This window comes from Bufo bufo, chromosome 9 (assembly GCF_905171765.1).
Source record: "Bufo bufo chromosome 9, aBufBuf1.1, whole genome shotgun sequence".
Taxonomy (NCBI): Eukaryota; Metazoa; Chordata; class Amphibia; order Anura; family Bufonidae; genus Bufo; species Bufo bufo.
The window spans coordinates 16,303,743-16,327,285 of NC_053397.1; the positions used below are offsets into that span (position 1 = coordinate 16,303,743).

At 44.1% G+C, this 23,543-nt stretch overlaps 1 protein-coding gene across 1 annotated transcript; it reads right to left on the bottom strand.

Annotated features, from left to right (window-relative positions):
* Positions 1 to 10,175: 10,175 nt before the first annotated feature.
* On the bottom strand, positions 10,176 to 20,945 carry LOC120978671 (cytochrome b-c1 complex subunit 1, mitochondrial). The gene is made up of 13 exons (XM_040406927.1): positions 20,847 to 20,945; positions 17,908 to 18,048; positions 15,886 to 15,972; positions 15,202 to 15,331; positions 13,468 to 13,666; positions 13,115 to 13,194; positions 12,837 to 12,952; positions 12,183 to 12,326; positions 11,886 to 12,046; positions 11,617 to 11,702; positions 11,433 to 11,521; positions 10,413 to 10,488; positions 10,176 to 10,246 (listed from the first exon to the last, which is right to left on the bottom strand). The coding sequence occupies exons 1-13, from the start codon at positions 20,943 to 20,945 to the stop codon at positions 10,182 to 10,184; spliced, it is 1,473 nt and encodes a 490-aa protein (XP_040262861.1). The 3' UTR covers positions 10,176 to 10,181.
* Between the last annotated feature and the right edge of the window lie 2,598 nt (positions 20,946 to 23,543).

Genomic DNA, 23,543 nt, shown 5'->3' on the forward strand with positions numbered 1-23,543 from the left:
AAAAGATAGAGCATGTCCTATTCTTGTCTGCAGAATAGGCATTTCTATCATAGGACTGGACAGGTGCGTTCCGCAAAATGCAGAGCGCACACAGGCCAGTATCCATGTTTTGCGGCTGTGCAATTTGCAGACCACAAAACACATAAGGCCATCTGAATGGGCGCTTATGGTGAGGGTGTTTTTTTTTTGCTGTTTTTGTCGCTTATTGCATTGTTTTTTCACCAACTGAGCAAGAGGCTTTTAATATTTTTTTTTTTTTGCATAAGCCACGTGTTTTTCTACAAAAAAAAAACAAAAAACAATACACCCCCCCATGTCACTTCCTCTGTAGATTAGTATGAAAAAAATCTATTGAAAAAAAAAACTTGGGGGAATATTTATAATTTGCGGTGTCAGTTTTAAGACTGTCTTTGCATCAGACGCAACCTCACAAAGCAAAGTGATGTACGCCTGTCTGTAAAGGTCCACCGGGGAGTCGCCTGGCGCCGAGAGGTTCCAATCTGAAACCCTGACCTGCTTTTCACTCCACTTCTCAAGGTGGTAAAGTTCACCAAATGTCACACGCGGGCATCACTTGCGACTTTTCTATGCAGAAACCTGGCGTAGATATAAATGACCCACTTAATGTAGGAATGCCTTAAAAATTGCGGCACACAACACCGCTAGAGTTTTTCGAGCAGGGCAGAGAAAAAACAAAAAACAAAGCACTGGATGTCTATGGGACAAAAATAAATAAATCCAGAAATGAAAGCAAAAAATACTGCACTCCCAGTAAGCTGCAATTTAAAAAGCCGATATGGATCCGAAAAAAATGCACCTTAAAGGCAACATTCACATGACCGTATGTATGCGGATCCGCTAAAAATACGGATGACGTCCGTGTGACATCCGTTTTTATTTTTTGTGGATTATTTGTAACAATGCCTATTCTGGTCTGCAAAACAGACAAGAATAGGACATGCTATATATATATTTTTTGCGGTGCTACAGAACGGACATATGGATGCGGACAGCTGTCTGCATTTTTTGCAGACCCATTGAAATAAATGGCTCCTCATCCAATGCGCAAAAAAAATGGAAGGACACTGAAACAAAATACATTCGTGTGAATGTAGCCCAAGTGTAAAAAAAAAAAAAAAAAAAAAAAAAAAAAAAGGAAATAAATGAAAAAAAAAACCCAGAAAAAAAACACATTTGCTCTGCGTTTAAATAACAGACTTCCAACACACATCTGGAGCTTTACATAGAAATACACCAAAACTAACAAAAGACACTGTGTGAAACCATCCTTGAAGCCATAAATCACGTTCACAGAAAGCGCCATTGCTGTGCCAAACCAAGTGTTAACGGTACTTGGGTTCTGCCGTAATAACCCGTCATTAGCGCCTGTGTATTTTGGCCCGGACATAATTCTAAGATACTGAGGGAACAGCGGATTATCTCCAAGCTTGGTCGATGCGGTCACATTTTATAGCAACGAGTACAATTTAGGATAATAAATATGCAACATGGAGCTTAACCCTTCATCCGGCGGTGCAGGTGGGAGGCCTGGTCTGCAGAGCTTACAATCTAAAGAAGCTCCAGCATGCCAAATCTAACTAGTGATGCAGTCAGGGAGGAGTACAGTCGTCCGCCTGCAGATACAATGGAGGTCATATCGGTGGTTACCCCGCTTTCCCAGGAACAGACATAAATGGCTGAATAAAACACTGAAAGCGTGAGAACTGGACAGACATGGATCCGGTAACTGTGAGGCAGGATATGCCCGGTAATGGGAGAGGATCAAGTTCTGTTCCATTCAATAAACCTCCTGATTTAATCACAAATTATGCACAGAGGCGTTCACCGCTCCCTCAGGGACAGAAGACGGACCGGTGTCATAACTTGTAGATATCGCTCTGGAAACAATAGTTTTAAAGGAAAAAAATGTCAACGCCTGGAGTGAGCAAAGGGACAAGATAGAGAGATGTGGCATGGAGGAGAGATTGCAATAGGTAAAAAGGGGACCTACCCCCAAAATTATATAACCTGCATCCCTTCACCCTTAGGCTACTTTCACACTGGCGTTTTGGCTTTCCGTTTCTGAGATCCGTTCAGGAATCTCACACGCGGTCCAAAACGGATCAGTTTTGCCCTAATGCATTCTGAATGGAAAAGGATCCGCTCAGAACGCATCAGTTTGCCTCCGTTCCGTCTCCATTCCGCTCTGGAGGCCGCCTGCAGCGTTTTGCTGTCCGTCTGATGAAGCAGAGCCAAACGGATCCGTCCTGGCGCACAATGTAAGTCAATGGGGACCGATCCGTTTTCTATGACACAATCTGGCACAATAGAAAACGGATCCGTCTTGGTTATGTTAAAGATAATACAAGCGGATCCGTTCATGACGGATGCATGCGGTTGTATTATTGTAATGGAAGCCTTTTTGCAGATCCATGACGGATCCGCAAAAAACGCTAGTGTGAAAGTAGCCTTATAAACCTACCCTCGGGAAGAATTCTGGCCACACACTTAAGAGCTCTCTCCTCCATAAAGATAAATGCTCAGATACTCCAAAAGTGCATGTAAAGTGCCTTACAGAGAAAGATCAGCGGCAATCAATGCCGATTATCCACTGCTGAATGAAACATCTGGCTTGTTGAAATCCAGCATACTAAATCTTAGCCCGTTTCCACTTAAGTGCGTGGGCAGCGTCCTCCTCCAACATGTAGCTCTACTCCATTATGCTTTATACTCCATTCACATCTAGAGCTGCAATATTCTAGTTAAGGGCTTATGCACATGAACGTATGCCGCTGGTTCTGTGCGTTGGGGACCGCAAATGCACAGGTACCATCCGTGTTCTATCTTTCTTTGCGGTATGGAGGCCCGGCGAGAAAACCACACAACACCCCCATTCCGCACCCATTTGAGTGAGTCTGCATCCATGAAGCGGTGCACGAGCGGCCAGTGCCCGTATATTGCGGACCCACTGTTTGCAGGCTGCAATACGGGCACCGGCCGACAACATTCGTGTGCACAAGCCCCAACTCTCAGGCTGCAAAGGCGGAGACCATCAGCATCCAGTTGATGCATTCTCAGTAGTATCTGACAAATATTGGTTTGCAGCTCTGGTTGTGACCGGTGGACAAAATATTATGTACTTCAAGTGAAGTACAAGATGCCTAAAGCAGGTCCAGTGCTGTGTGCATACTGAAATTCTACAAATTTGCATTATGTATCTGCAATGTTTCACCCTAGTTTTGTAGCTATGAGCGAGTGGCCCCTGGATTTACAACGGGGCCCGCGATAAGATGCAGTCAATAATATCAAATAATGACAGACTGATCACATATCCTCGCCGCGACTTCTACTCTCTGGAGGTTCATCACTGACCTGCACCTGACAGGACTCCACTTTCCCTGCACCAGAGAGGCCCTGTTTTGTGGCCTGTAAACGGCAGATACCTCCTGTGTGCACACCGCACTTTCCGCAGTCCCCCTCCGGTGTGCACACCGCACTTTCCGCAGTCCCCATTGCCGCAAAACAGACAAGAATAGGACATGTTCTGTAATCTGCGGTATGGACGACATCTCCGTTTTTTGCAGCCCTATAGAAATGGGTAAATGAGAGCCGCAAAAAATGCAGATCAAAAAAGCAGTTGTGTGCACGGGGCCCTTATAAAGAATTCCTGGAAATTTTCCACCTAAAAATCAATGGATACATAAAAATAAAAACAATACAGAATTCCACCCTGCCCTGAGAGGCTTGTAGCTGAAATCGGTGTCTGTAGCCCCGGGGGCTGTTTAGCTCCTGCTGTAATTAGCTAACACGTTGCAATGGGGAGTCTGGTGCCCTGCCAGCCGAGGGCCTGTAGTGAGGGCGTTGTCCTCCATGTTTCTGCAAGCACGACGGGCGGCCTGTTTGCACTATTTCAGGTCTTTGAGCCACAGCTTACACCCTCTTGATATAAGCACATGCACAACAGAATACATTGGGAGCAGGGGTCTACATATTAGTGAAGGCGCCCCAATCAAAATAGCACTGCTCCTTGTGGACGGAAACCTCAGGCAGCATGACCTTATTCCTGGGGAGCCGGGGGTACATTTATACTGAGCTGGAGCCTCCCAGAAGTTGTCTATAGGGTGGTACCTGCCCCTGGCTGAGAATACATTGCCCATTTATTCAATTCTAGGGCAGGTCTGCAAGGTACTGCTGCTGCACAGGGTGACGGGAGAAGATGCAGATCCTGTGGGGTTTAATAGAAGTACGTTCTTGTGTGCATTTTCCCCCAGACTCCCCAATGCAGATGCATGTCTTCATACACGTCCATCAACCCTACGTCTGATTTATGGTGGCAGTAAAATTCATCTTTAACTTTGTAAAACACAGCGGTGAGGTTACTCATAAAACGTCTGCACAGCTGTACAACCGCGCTTCTAACATGTCAGGGCTTTCCATAGCAACGTGAAATACAGCCGAGGGGCAGCATTGTTTCTGCTGCTGAAGGGAGGATAAACCTGCTTCTCTAATAACCAGGATGAGAGAGAACGGCCACCAGAGGGCGCTGCGGTAGGGCTGATAATAAGTCAGTAACATATAAGAACTATCAAAGTGATCACCACAGATGGATCCACTGAACAGTACTTGTGATCCTTAGGCCTCTTACATACGGGCGTCCCAGATTTGCTCCGGGTGCATTGCGGGAAACCCGCGCAAGTGCACACACCATTTCAGTCAGTTTTGACTGCGATTGCATTGTTCAGCTTTTATCGCACGGGTGCAATGCTCTTTGCACGCTCGTGATAATAAACTGAATGTGGTACCCAGACCCGGAGCTGGACTTCTTCACTGAAGTTCGGGCTTGGGATCAGTGTTCTGTAGATTTTATTATTTTCCCTTATAACATAGTTATAAGGGAAAATAATAGCATTCTAAAAACAGAATGCTTAGTAAAATGTAGATTGAGGGGTTAAAAAACAAAAAAAAATATTAACCACTTGCCATCTGGGCCATTTGCCCCCTTCCTGACCAGGCCTAATTTTGCAAAACTGACCTATCTCACTTTATGTGGTAATAACTTTGGAACGCCTTTATTTATCCAAGTCATTCAGAGATTGTTTTCTCGTGACACATTGTACTTCATGATAGTCATAAATTTGAGTCAAAATATTTCACCTTTATTTATGAAAAAATCCCAAATTTACCAAAAGTTTAGAAAAATTCACAATTTTCTAAATTTCAATTTCTCTGCTTTTAAAACAGAAAGTGATACCTCATAAAATATTTATTATTTAACATTCCCCATATGTCTACTTTATGTTGGCATCATTTTGGAAATGTCATTTTCTTTTTTTAGGACGTTAGAAGGCTTAGAAGTTTAGAAGCAATTCTTCAAATTTTTAAGAAAATTGCCAAAACCCACTTTTTAAGGACCAGTTCAGGTCTGAAGTCACTTTGTGGGGCCTACATAGTAGATACCCCCATAAATGACCCCATTGTAGAAACTACACCCCTCAAGGTATTTAAAACCGATTTTACTAACTTTGTTAACCCTTTAGGCGTTCCACAAGAATTAAAGGAAAATAGAGATCAAATTTTTAAATTTCACTTTTTTGGCAGATTTTCCATTTTAATCAAATTCTTTCTTTAACACATCGATGGTTAACAGCCAAACAAAACTCAATATTTATTACCCAGATTCTGCAGTTTACAGAAACACCCCACATGTGGTCGTAAACTGCTGTATGGGCACACGGCAGGGCGCAGAAGGAAAGGAACTCCACATGGTTTTTAGATGCCATGTCCCATTTGAAGCCCCCTGATGCACCCTTACAGTAGAAACTCCCAAGAAGTGACCCCATTTTGGAAACTAGGGGATAAGGTGCCAGTTTAATTGCTACTATTTTTGGGTACATATGATTTTTTGATCATTCATTATAACACTTTATGGGGCAAGGTGACCAAAAAATTGGTTGTTTTAGCACAGTTTCTATTTATTTATTTTTACAGCGTTCACCTGAGGGGTTCAGTCAAGTGACATTTGTATAGAGCAGATCGTTACGGACGTGGCGATACCCAATATGTATACTTTTTCTCATTTATTAAAGTTTTACACAATAATAGCATTTTTGAAACAAAAAAATTATGTTTTAATGTGTCCATGTTCTGAGAGCTATAGTTTTTTTTATTTTTTGAGAGATTTTCTTATGTAGGGGCTCATGTTTTGCGGGACGAGGTGACTGTTTAATTGGTACCATTTTGTGGGACATACGCGTTTTTGATCACTTGGTGTTGCACCTTTTGTGATGCAAGGTGACAAAAATTGCTCGTTTTGACACAGTTTTTTTTTGTTTGTTTTTTACGGTGTTCACCCGAGGGGTTAGGTCATGTGATATTTTTATAGAGCTGTTTTTTACGGACGCGGCAATACCAAATGTGTCTATTTTTTCTATTTTTAACATTTTTTTTTTATTCCTTACTTGGGGACTTTTTTTTTTTTTACATGTGAAACCTTTTATTTTATTTTTTTAACCCTTTATTTTTTTATTTTACACTTTTCGTCCCCCATAAGGTCCTACAAGACCTCTGGGGGACATTTACTTCACTTTCTCTTTTTTTTCCACTGTTGATTTCCCCTGTAACTGGGGCTGACATACTAGCCCCAGTTACAGAAGAAATGCACCCCTAGAGAGGCTGTACAGCCTCAGTGCAGGGCTGATCGAGGTCTCTGAAAGACCTCACACAGCTCCTGCACTCTCCGGTCCCAGCGATCACATGACCGCCGGGCCGGAACAGGAAGCGCATAGCGCTTCCTGCTCTGCATACACAGCGCTCGGTGAGCGATGTGTCTGCAGCGATCTAGAAGGCAGGGACACCTGGGCACTGTCCCTGCCTTCTCTCTGGGTTGCCCTGCTGTCACTGACAGCGGGCAACCCGATCAGCAGCTGCGCGATTAGCGTGCAGCTGCAGTTTCTGAACGGACGTTCTGGAACGTCCATTCAGAAATAGAGATCCACCTCCCGGACGTTTATATCCTATGGGCGGTTGGGAGGTGGTTATCTCACCTTATCCCCTTGTTCGCGCAGCCGGCGTTGTCTTCTTTCAGAACCTGCAAAAGGACCTTTGATGACGTCACCATGTGGTGAGCGCGATTACGTCAAAGGTCCATTTGCAGGTCCTGAAAGACGACGACGATGCCGGCTGCGCGATCAAGGGGATAAGAAGAGTTAACTTTTTTTATTTAACCTCTTAATTGACATTCTAGTAAGCATTTTGTATTAGGAATGCAATTACTTTCCATTATAACCATGTTATAAGGGAAATAATACAGGGAATACACTTTAATGGGGTCCGGGGTTGCTCATCCCTATAATCTCCTAGCAACCATGCGTGAAAATCGCACCGCATCCGCACTTGCTTGCAATTTTCACGCAGCCCCATTCATTTCTGTGGGGCCTGCGTTGCGTGAAAAAAAAAACGCAGAATATAGAGCATGCTGCGATTTTCACGCAGCGCACAAGTGATGCGTGAAAATCACCGCTCATCTGCACAGCCCCATTGAAGTGAATGGGTCCGGATTCAGTGCGGGTGCAATGCGTTCACCTCATGCATTGCACCCGTGTGAAAGGGGCCTTAAACCCACAGGATGGACTATAGTTCTGTCCTATAAGATGAAGTCTTTCAAGCGAGGACCACTGTGGTGACTTACTGTAAAAACACAGGAGCATAGCAAATAGGCCGAGAGGCAGCCGGACAAGAAAATGCTGCGTGCAGTGGTATTTGTCCGGCTGCCTCTCGGCATATTTGCCGTGCTGCGGCCGGATCTCCACCACTACCCATTATAGTGAATGGGGGCAGGCGGACTTCCGGCAGCACACGGGTGTGTATACTGTAGTACGGATCCGGCAGGCTGTTCCACTGCCGGAAAAGATAAACGCCAGTATGAAACTGGCCCAACTCATGTGAAAAGAGATCAAACTGGCTTTCACATAGTCACTTGTAAGCCTTTTTGCCATCATACACCTTACTGTGAATTGTGGGCAACTAAGCCCTTAAGGACGAGAAGCCAAGTCAGTGCTCCAGACTAAACAAAAAAAAATACCTAGGAGCCATTGGCTATTGAACTGAAAAATTGTGTCGCCAAATTAAAATACATATAATTATAATTAAAAAATACTTGGAGAAGAGGAGACAGTAGCGAGCCAGCTCTACATACAGAAGGAAACATATAGGAGACTACAGCACCAGATACCGCTTCCATCCATTGACATCTCCTCTCATGTAGACCTTCTCTTTCCTCTCCTCCTTTGTTTGACCCAGCCCGCCATGACAGATTCTTTCAGCCGCATCTAGGCTCTGCAGAGTTTGTTAAAAACATGTTCGATTTCTTAATTTTTCTATAAGCCTCCCCACATTTTTAACACAACCTCCCCACCTTGGTTTCCCAACAATGTCATCCTGCTGTCCCTCCCAGCCCTGTGCTCCCCAATGCCCCTGCTGAAAAAATAGTGACCCTATGGTGCCTCCAGCCATTATAATGCCCCCTAGAGTGCCCTCCTCCAGTAATAATAATGTCCGCTAAAATGCCCCCAGTAATAATAAAACCCTATATTGTGCTCCCAGTAGTAACGCCTGTATAGTGTCCCCAAAAAAAATGTCCCCTATTATGTCCCTGTAATAGAAATGCCCCTACAGTGCCTCCAGCATTAATATCTCCTATTTTACCCCAGGTAAAAATGCCACTATAGTGCCCCTAGTAGTAATGCCCATGTACAAAAAAAATCCTGCTATAGTGCCCCAGGATTAAAATGCCCCCCCGTGCATCCAGTAATGCCCCATATAGTGCCCTCATTAAAAAATGCCCCCTATAGGACCCCAGTGTTAAAAGTCTGCAGTGCCACCAGTAATGGCCCTTATACTGTCCCCTGTATTAAAAACTCCTCTAGAGTGCCCCAATTATGCTGCCAGTTATGTCCCCCACAGCGCCCCTCCAGTAGTAATGTCCCCCACAGCGCCCCTCCTGTAGAAATGTCCCCCACAGCGCCCCTCCAGTAGTAATGTCCCCCACAGCGCCCCTCCAGTAGTAATGTCCCCCACAGCGCCCCTCCAGTAGTAATGTCCCCCACAGCGCCCCTCCAGTAGTAATGTCCCCCACAGCGCCCCTCCAGTAGTAATGTCCCCCACAGCGCCCCTCCAGTAGTAATGTCCCCCACAGCGCCCCTCCAGTAGTAATGTCCCCTACAGTGCCCCTCCAGTAGTGTCCATCATAGTGCTCCCATTGAGTAATGCCCCAAAGTGCCCCTTCAGTATTATGCCCCCTGCAGTGCTATCCTTCCTGTTAGTAAAGGCCCCCAAGATGGCAGTGAAAAAAAACAACTAATACTCACCTGTATCCCACGTTCGCCGGTGTTCACAATGCAGGCCACAACCTCTTCTGGTCTACGGCCACATCGCTTCACTGTGTCCCGGGGCAGGCAGGCGTGATTATGTCATCACGCACGCCTGCGCAAGTATTTATTACCTCATAGGCTTCAGGCCTTCTAAGCCTGAAGCCTATGAGGGTTATCGGCAGCGGGGCAGAGTACTATCATCTCCTGTGCCCCGCCGCAGTATTGAACTGCAGAGCTGCCATTTACCATTTGTAAATTCTAAATCACATTGGAGAGCATTTTGGTCGCCATCTGGAGCACTGCAAGTACAGGGGGCCTGGCAAGGTGCAAAAATGAAGAGAAAAAAAAAAACACTTGTCACCAGCACTCCGAGTCCAGTGCCAAGCTCCCATAAGGACTGGAAGTACGCTCCAGTGGGGACCCGAAGCGGTGGAGATAGGAGCCTTCAGCCCTGGAGTGCTTACTTTTGCACCCTGTCTGGCCACCTGATCCTGGGTTCTCAGTCTCGGAGAACCCCTTTAATTTGCTGCTCCTCAAGAAGAATCTAGTTCTGGAGGGGGGCAGGGTCGTCGCCTGTGACACAATCTCAAGCGTGAGAGAATTATGGACAAGCCAACAGGACTAATCGCAACATTTAAATACATTTTATTTCATGTTCTTTTTCGCAATCAACAGACGAACGTGGACCTCTTGTTACATGAGCTGGAAACGTTCTGCCCGGTGACATGTTCGGCAGCAATGCCCTAGGTTTACCAGAAAAAAATAAAATCTCCTTTTTTCACAACAGTAATGTTAGGGGGGCTTTTATGGAGTTTAGAAACGCAGCCAGTACATAGCACTGCGGATGCGGTTGTAGTCAGGAACCTGCTCAACAGGACCTAAGGAAAGATGAAAAGATGACGCTGTAAATATAGTCTCACCTGTAATTAAACTTCATTACTGAGGTGCAATCAATAGGACTGCAGCTCAGCAACAACAAGACCATTCAGCAGCCGTGTCCCAGAGGACTCTGTACCCCAAAGCTTGGTCCTCAGATAAACTTACCAACTGAAGCCACAGCAGGACACCTATCGTACAGGTATTTGGAGCAGATGTCCCTCAGTGTCTTGGTATTGACAGCCTGTAAGAAGACATGACATAAATGGAGATTTCATCCTTCCCAGCACAAGGACATGGAAATGAGGCAGTATCGGGGGGATGAACAATCACCACTACGATAATTCGTCCACCGCCATTCCACTGTTTGTTGTCAGAACTCTGTGTACAAGGGTCGATGTGCTGCCAGCAAACGACTATTTTAGGTGCCACATGAATGAACATTTGCTCATTTCGTGATCTGTGGCACATTTACACGTGTCAATTATCGGAAACCAGCATTCGTATAAACTCTGGTCCCCGACAGTCGGCCTCATCCTTTACGCGTGTAAAGGGCCCTTACTCCTGGGTCTTTCTAACTTCTCTTCTACTCTCTGAAAATTAACCAAGACAAGGGGCAGACGGAAGGGGGTATAACTTCAGGATCAGACTATACAGGGTTTGTTATCTGTTAGCATGCATACACACAGATCTGCAAAAAAGTCAAATATTTTTTTTTTATTTATCAAGACTACAGTAGGATTTCTGAAAAATTTTCTAGATTTTTCTATTTTTTGCATTGGACCCCAACCTGAAAAATGGTCGACATAGCTTTTTATTTTATTTTACAAAAATTAGTTTATCCAGGCAAAATAATTTCACTGGTACATCACATATTGTAGCTAAAAGCAGACAATAGCTTTAATAATAGACCTGTATATGTCCAGAGTGTAAACTGCTCTATTCAAGTCGCAGGCACCTCAATGGGGACTGGATGGAGAGCCCTGACGTGGGTGATGGTTACACTGTCTATCTGCGTAGAACTGTTGATGCATCCTCCTCCCCAACTAATGGTCGATCACCAAAGGGCTTGCACAAGCTATAAGATACCACTTCACTAGACATTTAAGGGAGGCGGAAGCAAAAATCAGGGGGTGTAGCGGCATTATATAGCCAGTGCAATCAGACTAAGCATGAGTGAATACTCACATCAATCCTGGAATTCCATTCCTCCAGGGAGATTCGCTGGCCATAAGCCAAAACCTGACGCCCAATATCTTCACACACAGGGGTTGTTCCTATAGAATCACACCAAAACATAAGATGTCAATGTGAGCTTTGCAGTCTTAGTTCTCCCCCCCCCCCCCCCCCCACACTTATAATCCCAACGTACCATCCAGCTGGGCCACTAGAGCGCTTTTCAAGGTCTTCTTAGCTTGGGCCAGTTCGCCATCAGTTGCACTGGTACAAAGACGCATCCTGTGGAATAGATATTAAAAAAAAAACCTCAAGAACAGTGAGTGACGGCATCGTAAATTGTGCACTGTGTAATAACACATTTCCCCTGTGATGGAACATACACTGCCACGTTCCACCATGGATCACAGCCGACTGCTAGGATTTTCCCTTTAAACAGAAATCCTGCTTTCCCCATCTGCTTACCACTCTCCCTGAGCAACGTGGAGCATGTCCTCAATATTGTGTTTATCGGTCACAAAGTGAAGGCCGAAAAGGCCTGTGTCTGAGTAGCGGATATTGAAGGCCTGGAAACTCTGGCACAGGTTGTACTCGGCAGAAGTCCTTGCCACATTGCTGGAAAGATTCTAAAAATATAAATTAAAAAATTATTGGGGAAATACAACTCCTATCATGTTTAGCCTTCAGTAACTTGTGCGATAATATTTGATCATTACTAAATGAACAAATATTGTGGTGGAGAGCTGGCTTCATTATGCTCACCTTCCCGCCTCCATATGTAGCGTCATAGTTGCTAATGATGGTGTTCGCCAAAGCCAGAGCAACATTATCGGTGCTATTCCATCCTGGTCCTTCAACTGCTATAGCAACATGAGCCAGGGGCAGGTCGTCGTTGCGGGCAGAGAGCTAAAAGGGACAAAAAGGAAAAATTCTGATAACACAATTAATGCAAAAAACAAACCCAAAACCTCTGGGGCCACACTGTGACACATGGAGCTGCTCTTACTGGAACTGGCAGCAGTGACAACCCCCCCCAAACCCGTTTTCCACGTTTAGGATATTGATGGTGTATCCTCAGGATAGGCCATCAATATTAGACCAGTGGAGGTCCAACTATAGACACTACTGATGACCAGCTGTTTGAATAGCCCACTGCGCTCATAGGAGTGCTGCTGCCTTTTCACGGCTTCACAGGGAGCCATTTACCAGCACGCAGCCTGCAAGGCAGTGCATTGTATTGCTCCTTCTGCACATGGTTTGCTTGGAGTTTGTGGAGATACGTGGGACTGCATAGGAGCTGTATACACTAAATAGTCTGCTGAGCTGCTTCATTTCAGATGCATTGGAGCAATAATTAAAAAAATAAATAAAAAATGTGCATACAGCATATAAGCCATTAATGGTGCAAATACTCACTGCACTGCCAGTAAACCTGCATGGGGAAAGCACAGGGATAACGCCATCCTCATATTCTGAAGAAAGTCCACCAAAGTGTCTTTGGGCTAGGTCACACAGTTCCTTGTGATTGACTCCTGAGGACAAGGGAACATTTAAAGCTACATATAATACCTGTGATGAAATGATCCAATACATATTCATTCACAGACGCTCGGGGGAAGAAGGAGACCTGACAATATATAATAGCAGATTGGGCTTATATTAATGAAAAGGGTCCATGATGGACATAGGGTTACCTCCTGCTGCTGCAAGGACCATACGAGGTGCCTTGTAGTGTAGGTTGACGTATTCAAGAAGATCGGCCCGTGTGAACTTCCTAAAAGAAAAGATCACCAAGAATATATAAATATAAATATATATATATATATATATATATATATATATATATATATATATATATATATATATATATACACACATACACATCCATGAATATAAGATAAGAATGCATGTCTGACATGAATATCCCACTACGGTCAATGGACAAACATGAAATAATGGATCCTGTTATCACGGTCATACGCTGCTACTATTGCACACAAGCACATTTTTCTCTTTTCACCAGCTACTCCAATACAGAAGCACTCACTTCACATTTTCAGTGGGGCCCACAACAGTGAGGCCTAGGGGAGTTCCTTGGTATGCAGTGGCATGGAGGTAATCAAATGTCACTTCTTGGAGGTTAGAGTCAAGCTCCTGGATCTCCCTCAGCACCACCTCCCGTGTCTTCTCGATTTGAGAGTCCTCCAGGCTCTTATTCTGAACCACATCAGCCAGAATCTCGACAGCTGAGAACAGAGAATGATGTCAGACACGTCCTGGAACACGGCAGCCATGATGTGCATAAGGATAAACGGTTGCGGCTGGGGCTCTTGTGGATACACACCATAAAGGCTATCGACACCTACAGGGCAATTTTTTTTTCTATGATTGCATTTTGCTATTTTTGGGCTAAAAACATTTTTTCAATTGGTCCTTATTAAAAATGTTCAGCCATTTTTGAGACACAGAGGTTAAAAATCTGTTTGCAGAATATCACTTTTCACTGAGTCTCGGGCTCATGTGAAGCCTTATCTCCGATCTCCTGACCTCAAACACTCATTTAAGCCATAGTCTTATCAGTTTGATAAGAGTTTAGCTATAAGGAGTGTTTATGAGGTCAGAAGATCAGAGATAAGGCTTCACAGGAGCCCGAGACTCAGTGAAAAGTGATATTCTGCTAATAGATTCTTAACCCTTGTATCCCAAAAACAGCTGAACATAAAATTAATTGAAAAAAATTAAAAAAAAATGTGAAAAAATTATTTTAGCCCAAAATGAGTAAAATGCAATCATAAAAAATTGCCCTGAAGGTGTCCATAGCCTTTAACCTCTTCCTGACCATCCAACGTTTAAATCAGCAGGCACCCGGGACTAATGTATGCGATGGACGATATACATCTAACCCCTCTGATGCCGTGGTCGAATGTGACCACGGCATCTGACAAGTTAAAGATCAGGTGAACGCTCGCTCCCAGCCATGCTCCGACTCCCCCGGTGAAGGTCGGGGTGTCCAGATGCAGTGTGCGGGAGTCACACAGGGCTGCCGCACACAAGTTCCTAATGGAGTCTGCCTGAGGCAGGGTTCCATGGGAACACAGTGTAATCCCCATAGATTTCAATGCTAATGCATTGGAATCTATGAGAAAAGCAATCTAATGATTGCTTGCTATAGTTCCCTAGGGGAGCTATTAAAAAGTGTAAAAAAAAAAATTTAATACATAAAAATTCAAATCACCCCCTTTCACCAAAATTAACCGTTTGCAAAAACTATTAAAAACGACAAAACAAAGAAGAGTCAAACTGGCCAATTCGATTTTTTTGGTCCCTTCACCTCCCTCAAAAAAATTGAATAAAAAAGCGATGAAGAAGTCACACACACCCAAGAATGGTATCAATGAAAAGTACAGATCGTCCCGCAAAAAATTTGCCCACACAGCTAAAAAAGTTATGGGGGTCAGGAGTCAGGTCTCAGAAAACTCCCAAATGTCTACCTCCTTTTCTTTTCAAAGCTCATATTACAGTCATCCCTATCGTGCTGCATAGAGTGCATTGACAACTGTATCAATGGAGCCCGGTCAAAAAAATGGACTCCAATCAGAGGCAGCAGGAAGGTGTTTCCATGTCTCCTTTCTCAAGGAAATCTGCTTAAAGTCAAATGCTAATCGCAATGATACAGCGAAGTTTCTGCAGTCACGTGATGTGCACAGACGGACTGAATGATCACGAATGCTGGCAATAAACCACACCTGACCTCACTACTGCTAAGAAGACGTCATGTTACCTTTAGGTAGGTCCTTGGACTGAGCCTTTATGTAGATAGCCGTCTGCTCACGTGTGGTGTATGTACTGAGGTGCGCTCCTATGCTCTCCACCTCTTGCTCCAAGGCAGTCTGGGGGCGCTTCTTGGTTCCCTGGATCAAACGGCAGCAATTAAGATAATATTCCACAGAAAGAGAAGCTAATGTTATTTAGATTATATCCATCTCCCATTTTGTACAACCCTTTCTACACGTCCCTTTAAAGGGGCATTCCCATGCTGAAAAGTAGTAGCACATCGCTAGACTTTGCCATCACCGAGAGGGGGATTAAACCTCTAAGACCACCAGAGACCCTGAGAATGAAGGGGCCGCAGTACTGGTGCGTCTATGAATTTCCTGCACACCAGCACCCCCAGAAGTGCAGGAACCGCAGCTGGCCCCATTAATTTAAATGGAGCTATGCTACACTGGCTCTGCACAGCAGTGTAGTGTGGCCACCTCGAAATGACTGTGAAGGGGACTCAGCGCTACATCAACACTGGGGCCCCTTCATTGCCAGTATTGGTGGGAGTCCCAGGGATCAGACCTCCGCGGATCATAAAGAATTGGCATATCCTAGCAATTTGCCACCACTTTATATGATGTGAAAGGCCCTTTGAGGCATGTAAAGGTAATGGATGTTATACCCCCACATAATCATCTCTCACCTTGAAGGCCAGATGTTCCAAGAAATATCCTGCTCCGTTGTTCTTTTCATTCTCATAGCGGCTGCCGGCTGAAATCCACACTCCAACCTAAAGACAGAAATTAAATGAATGCGTCAAACAAAAATCTTTATTTTCTACAAGAGCTCTGCTTGTTGTCACTGAATGAATGCAATCCTCCACCCAGAGGATGAATACCTGTTCGGCTCAGGTCCAGGGGCTCGATACAACATATTAGAGTTTTACCTTGATCAGGACATGGATGTAAACAAAAATGTTCCCATTCCCTGGCGGCAAGCAGAGATCTTAACCCTATCGCTACCAGTGCCGTACATGTATGGCGCTGGTAGCGCTGTGCAAGCATGACGCCCGCTCGTGCAGCGGGTGTCATGACCGGCAAGTCTCTGCTGTTTCAAACAGTAGAGACCTGTGGCTAATTACCACAACTGGCAATAATGCCGATCGCGGTAATTAAATGCTTTAGATGCCATGATCAAGTGAGATCTCGGCACCTGAATGCGCAAAAACCGTGCGGCCAATCGGGACTTCAGTACATGCGCTGAATGCTCACTCTCTATGAAGAAATTCAGAGCATTAATGCTGCAATTCTTATTTTAGCCACCAGATGGCAGGCCAACATAAATGAGCAAAAATGCAAAGAAATTGTCATTTTTTAAATCGCTTATAGATCAAAATGAAAAAATCTAAAACATCATTTATAGGATCATTTATGAGCCTTAAAATGATGATAATTTTTTTTTTTTTTTTTAAGTTAAAAAATATATAAAAAATAAAAATGTAAAAGTTTAAATCACCTTCCTTTCTGTAAAAGAAAAAAAAAATACCTAAATAACAATAAATATAAACATCCTGGGTATTACCGCGACCGAAAACACCCATATTAAAATAAAAATAAAAAATCCAATACAGCGAATGGTGGAACGGAAAAAAGGGTCAAAATGGCCGATTTGCAATTTTTTCATTGCTTCTCTTACCCCCAAAAAATGAAATAAAATGTGATCCAAAATTCCTGCATACTCCAAAATGGTATCAATAAAAACTATGAATTGTCCCGGGAAAAAAATGAGCCCCAAAACAGCTCAGTAGACATAAGTATAAAAAAGTTATGGGGGTCAGAATATGGTCATGTAAAAAATAAAAATATAAAAATAAAAGTTCAAAGTTTACATTCATTTTTACACTATTTACACATAAAAAACCTATACATATGGGGTATCGTTGTAATCATACAAACCCAGAGAATGAAGGGCATGGGGCAGGTTTGCAGTAAAGAAAACGCCAAGGGAACAAAACCTGTAAAACGGTGGTGGGATTGCGTTTTTTTTTTCCAATTCCACTCCATTTGGAATTTTATTCCCGCTTCCCACATTTTATGCCATAATTAATGGAGGCATTAGAAAGCACAACCTGTCCCGCAAAAAATAAGCCCTCATACAGCTATGTGACTGGAAATATAAAAAAAAGTTATGGCTCACGGAAAATAGGGACGAAAAATGAAAACGCGAAAACGAAAAAATAAAAAAAAATAAACCCTGGTATCCTAAGGGTTAAAGGGGTTGTGCACGAATGGGGGCTGGACCTAGAATGATTACTTACCTGCTTCCCGGCACCGGCTCCCTGCTCCAGGCCTGCAATGCTCTGGTGGTCTCCCTCGATGTCCATATCTAGTCTGACATCGCCTTAGCCAATCACTGGCTGTGGTGGAGACCAGATCCTCTTACATCATGACAAACGGTAACATGGCGCAAGGGGGTCCAGTCTCCGCCGTGGCAGTGATTGGCTGCAGCATTGCAGGCCTGGAGGAAAGTGAGCGGGAGCTGGTGCTGGGAAGCAGGTAAGTAATCGTTCCTTTTCAAGTCCGGTTGCCCCCCCCAATTCTTTTACAACCCCTTTAAAGATTAACTTAATCACAAGGTAAAGCGACAGGAGCTTTCATGGTGAATTTCCGTGGTGACTGGATGCCCTGATGGAAACCACATCCCGCCGATTATGAACACGACTTACGGTGCAGGTGGGTTGTCCAGATTCTTCAGAAGCAACGCGCAGCCCGTTGTCCAGAGCGCTGATCTGGGTATCGGGAATGTTACTTAACGACTGGGCGTAGGACACCGCGCTCCGATTCCTCTTCAGACAGAACAGGGCGGGCTGCAGGGGGAGAAACAGAGAAACAAGTCATCATCCAGATCCACAGGAGGAGCGATCGGCCAACGAAAGGTCAGACCAGGCACACGATGCTACGCTTCACGTCCACTACCTCCACCCAGTGCTCTCCAACATGTTAAACTATTAAACTACAACCCTCAACATGCCCTGACAGCCGCAGACTAAAGGGCCCTTTACACGGGCAGACAATTGAATGGATCATCGCTAACCAGCGTTACTAGTAAGGCCTCATGCACACGACCGTTGTGTGCATCCGTGTCCGTTGTTCCGTGATTTTCTGCGGACCCATTGACTTTCATTTCACGTCCGTGATCCGTCTGCATAAAAGCTTTTTCAGATCTGAGTTTTCACATCGTGAAAACTCAGATCCGACAGTATATTCTAACACGGAGGCGTTCCCATAGTGATGGGGACGCTTCAAGTTAGAATATACTAAGAACTGTGTACATGACTGCCCCCTGCTGCCTGGCAGCACCCGATCTCTTACAGGGGGCTGTGATCCGCACAATTAACCCCTCAGGTGCCGCACTATCACTATTGGAACGCCTCTGTGTTACAATATACTGTCGGATCTGAGTTTCACGATCTAACTCAAATCTGATGGTATATTCTAACATAGAGGCGTTCCCATGGTGATGGGGACGCTTCAAGTTAAAATATACCATCGGATTGGAGAAAACTCTGATCCGATGGTATAATAGGGACTCCTGACTTTACATTGAAAGTCAATGGGGGACGGATCTGTTTGCAATTGCACCATATTGTGTCAACGTCAAACGATCCGTCCCCATTGACTTGCATTGTAATTCAGGACAGATCCGTTTGGCTCCGCACGGCCAGGCGGACACCAAAACGTTTTTTTTTTACTTTCCTTCATGTCCGTGGATCCTCCAAAAATCAAGGAAGATATACGGAAGAAAAAACGGACACGGAACTACGGAACCCGTTTTTGCGCACCGCAAAAAAAACGGTCGTGTGCATGAGGCCTAACGCTCATTAGCGATGATCTGGCGGTGTAAATGCACCGCCGATTACCTAATCAAGTAGCAAAACGCTCGTTCATCAGGTAATTGGATCTTTTGTGCAGAAAGAAGATCATCGTTTCCCAGTTGCAGATTGTGCTGTGTGAACACGATCTGCTGCCGGGAAACAATGAGACAGTGTGGGGACGAGCGATGGCATTAGCGATCACTGCTCCCCATACTCCAGAGAAGCTGGAGAAGATCGCTGCATGTAAATTCACCGGTCCTCTCCAGGAGCGACCAGCAGATTTCGGGAAGGAACGTTTCCTTCCCGACAATCTGCTAGGTTGTCGTCCCGTGTAAAAGGGACCATTACACCCCAGGAAACAAATCCAGGAGCTGAAATCCTGTCCGATTCCAGCCCATTCTTAGGGTTCATGCACATGACTGTAGGCCCTCCGAGACATACGGTCCGTGAGCGGGCCATATGTCCCGGAGCGGCATACATCGTGTGCACAGCATCATAGGTTACAGATCATATGAGTGCGGGACAACAGTCCCACGGGCGGCCCGACGTCCACAGTATCATTGTAATCTATGATGCTGTGCGCTCCCATGCGCACGATGTATGCCGCTCCGGGACATATGGCCCGCTCACGGACCGTATGTCTCGGAGGGCCTACGGTCGTGTGCCTAAGCCCTTACTAGGCTATGCTCACATGGTGGATTTGGTCTCTGTCCAAATCGGCTGTGTACCCCGCAGCACAAACCGTCACTGTTCTTCACTTTGGATGCCAAGGCTGGCGCTCCGTGAGGCCATGTGACATCACTGTACACCGGTCACATGGCCTAGTTGCAGCTCAGCCCCATTCAAGTCAATGGAGTGGAGCTGCAATACCAAGGACGGCCACTATACAATGTACAGCGCTGTGCTTGGAAAGCTGCTGGGAGAATGGCGGCTCCCCGAAACAGCTAATCCCGCCATGCCTACCGATGTGATAACGATGACCTGTCCTGAATATTGGTCATCCTTACCAGTTCCTGGACATCCCCTTTAAACCACCAGGTCTACGAACTGCAGCAGAAAACACACAGCCGCCTCCTGAACTTTGGCAGAGTCCACGCTAAAATTCCAGCATCATAAACCCCGACCTAAACTGACCCTTAGAGTAAAATTAGAGGGGGTCAAGAGGTTTTTGACTACATCCCACCGGAGCTTCAGCCACCCACGTCTCTCAGAGCCTAACAGCGCACACTGACACACTGTAACGAGCCCAGAAAAACATGGCTGCTTTTTAAAGTGCTGAGCTGCAATACCGCAAACCGCCTGTGGAGAAGTGTGGCGCTGTTTTTGGAGGACAGCATCCTGCCATGATGAAGGTAAACAGAAACCTGTCTGTGGGGAAAATTGCCAGATTCTGCAGAATTCTCATCTCTAAAAATAATCAACCGCAGGTGAAGTGTGCGGTCGCAGTCACATGACCACATCATCCAAATAGATTTTTTAGAACAATGGGCCAGAAGAGCAGATTTTAATTAATGCAAATTGGAACATGATAATTTCCACATTCATGGACATCCCCTTTAAGTGACATCCGGATTACAACCCCTGTATAATGGGCTAGACTGGAGTCACACAGGACAGGGGTCCTGACAGAACCGGCCTCGGCGGCCCTGCTGTGTCCTGGGACTGGGTGACCTTCACCACACAGATGAGCGGGCTCCCCACACACTCTGCCCGATCACCTAGAACACATGATAACACCCCTCTAACAACCACCCGGCCTCCGCCGCTGCCTGGCAGAGAGCTGTACCCACCGAGCGGGCGGAAAAGAAGGCTTTGCCCGCGGCGTTCCCGGCTCTGTACACGGACGCCGCCATCTTCCAGGTGTCAGTGAGACAGACAGATGCACGCATGCGCAGACGCAGAAAGATTCAGCGGAGGCGCAAGGCGCTGATCTATGTCAGTTAGAGCGCCCTCTGCTGCTTGGAGGTCACTAGTGCAGGTACGAAGTATATTACAGTCTAGAGCAGGGGTGGACAACCTGCGGCCCCCGGACATGTATGTCTATGTCTTGTGGCTGCTGCTCACATGTATCTTTCATGTATTTCTCCCATTAGATGGGAGTCCTGGAACTGGAACTAGACATTAATGGTATATGCTGTGTTCAATATGCCATAAATACAGGATTTCAGTTGATAATACCCCCTTTAAATTTTAATTTCGGCCCTCGTCGTTGGTTCGGTCTGGCAAAGTGCCCCCCAACCAGGAAACGTTGTGCACCCCTGGTCTAGAGGAAAGTTTCATTATGGTATTGGTTGTGTGATTTTCTTGTTTCAGTGCAGATCGGCTGCAGTCATCGATAATATGAGTGTGAGTGATGGTAGGTTTTTCTAAAAAAAAAAAAAAAGGAAGGAAAGAGCTTTATTTTCTGCTTAGGGTAGTTAAATGCCTGTAAACCCCCCCCCCCCCTATGTATAAGACTAACTGCTATAATACTGCTTCTATATACAGGAATATAACTACTATAATACTGCTCCTATGTACAAGAATATAACTACTATAATACTGCTCCTATGTACAAGAATATAACTACTATAATACTGCTCCTATGTACGAGAATATAACTACTATAATACTGCTCCTATGTACAAGAATATAACTACTATAATACTGCTCCTATGTACAAGAATATAACTACTATAATACTGTCTCCTATGTACAAGAATATAACTACTATAATACTGCCTCCTATGTACAAGAATATAACTACTATAATACTGCTCCTATGTACAAGAATATAACTACTATAATACTGTCTCCTATGTACAAGAATATAACTACTATAATACTGCCTCCTATGTACAAGAATATAACTACTATAATACTGCTCCTATGTACAAGAATATAACTACTATAATACTGCTCCTATGTACAAGAATATAACTACTATAATACTGCTCCTATGTACAAGAATATAACTACTATAATACTGCTCCTATGTACAAGAATATAACTACTATAATACTGCCTCCTATGTACAAGAATATAACTACTATAATACTGCCTCCTATGTACAAGAATATAACTACTATAATACTGCCTCCTATGTACAAGAATATAACTACTATAATACTGCTCCTATGTACAAGAATATAACTACTATAATACTGCCTCCTATGTACAAGAATATAACTATTATAATACTGCTCCTATGTACAAGAATATAACTACTATAATACTGCTCCTATGTACAAGAATATAACTACTATAATACTGCCTCCTATGTACAAGAATATAACTATTATAATACTGATCCTATGTACAAGAATATAACTACTATAATACTGCTACTATGTACAAGAATATAACTACTATAATACTGCCTCCTATGTACAAGAATATAACTACTATAATACTGCTCCTGTGTACAAGAATATAACTACTATAATACTGCCTCCTATGTACAAGAATATAACTACTATAATACTGCCTCCTATGTACAAGAATATAACTACTATAATACTGCTCCTATGTACAAGAATATAACTACTATAATACTGCCTCCTATGTACAAGAATATAACTACTATAATACTGCTCCTATGTACAAGAATATAACTACTATAATACTGCTCCTATGTACAAGAATATAACTACTATAATACTGCTCCTACGTACAGGAATATAACTACTATAATACTGCTCCTATATACAAGACTATAACTACTATAATACTGCTCCTATGTACAAGAATATAACTACTATAATACTGCTCCTATGTACAAGAATATAACTACTATAATACTGCCTCCTATGTACAAGAATATAACTACTATAATACTGCTCCTATGTACAAGAATAGAACTACTATAATACTGCTCCTATGTACAAGAATAGAACTACTATAATACTGCTCCTATGTACAAGAATATACCTACTATAATACTGCTCCTATCTACTATACATCAGCTGCGGTATATCTCATTGTCCACGGAGCACAATGAACGGTACAGGACGCACTTGGGTATAAATAATGTTTATTTTTCAATAATTGAAATGGTGGAACAAACAACATCATGAACGGAGGAAACGACAACGTAAAGTGAATCGTGCAAAGAAATAACGTGGAATAGTTCATACAATAACCGACCTGATCCCAGGTGTGTAAACAGTGAAGAAGTGCAATCCATCCCACGCGTTTCAGGCAGCAAGCACCACACAGACACAACATTACAATGATGACAAACCTGTAAACTCTAGAGTAGACCTGAATAACACTGAGTATGGTTTCTTCTTGTGCTGGAGTCTCATATGTTTTTTGAGTTGTCAGCTGACTTTCTGAAGGTCTAGTTGTCAGCAGACTGTGCTCTAATGCCTATGGCCATCTTGAAGGGCTTTTTGATACCATCAGTTTATTTTTATTTTCTACCCTACATCTCCCCCACACTTGGAATTCTGCCCCCGATCCTAGCTGAGACTGCATCCTATGCAAACCATAATGGCATGGTGCTG

Bases quoted from the DNA above. Each gene is read 5' to 3' on its own strand.
- LOC120978671 (XM_040406927.1), bottom strand. From the start codon at position 20,945: ATGCGTGCATCTGTCTGTCTCACTGACACCTGGAAGATGGCGGCGTCC. The intron at 15,332-15,885 runs GTGAGAGATGAT...CGTTTGATCCAG, and splicing joins TGGAACATCTGGCCTTCAAG to GGAACCAAGAAGCGCCCCCA. The intron at 12,327-12,836 runs GTGAGTATTTGC...TGTCCCTTTTAG, and splicing joins GCAGGTTTACTGGCAGTGCA to CTCTCTGCCCGCAACGACGA.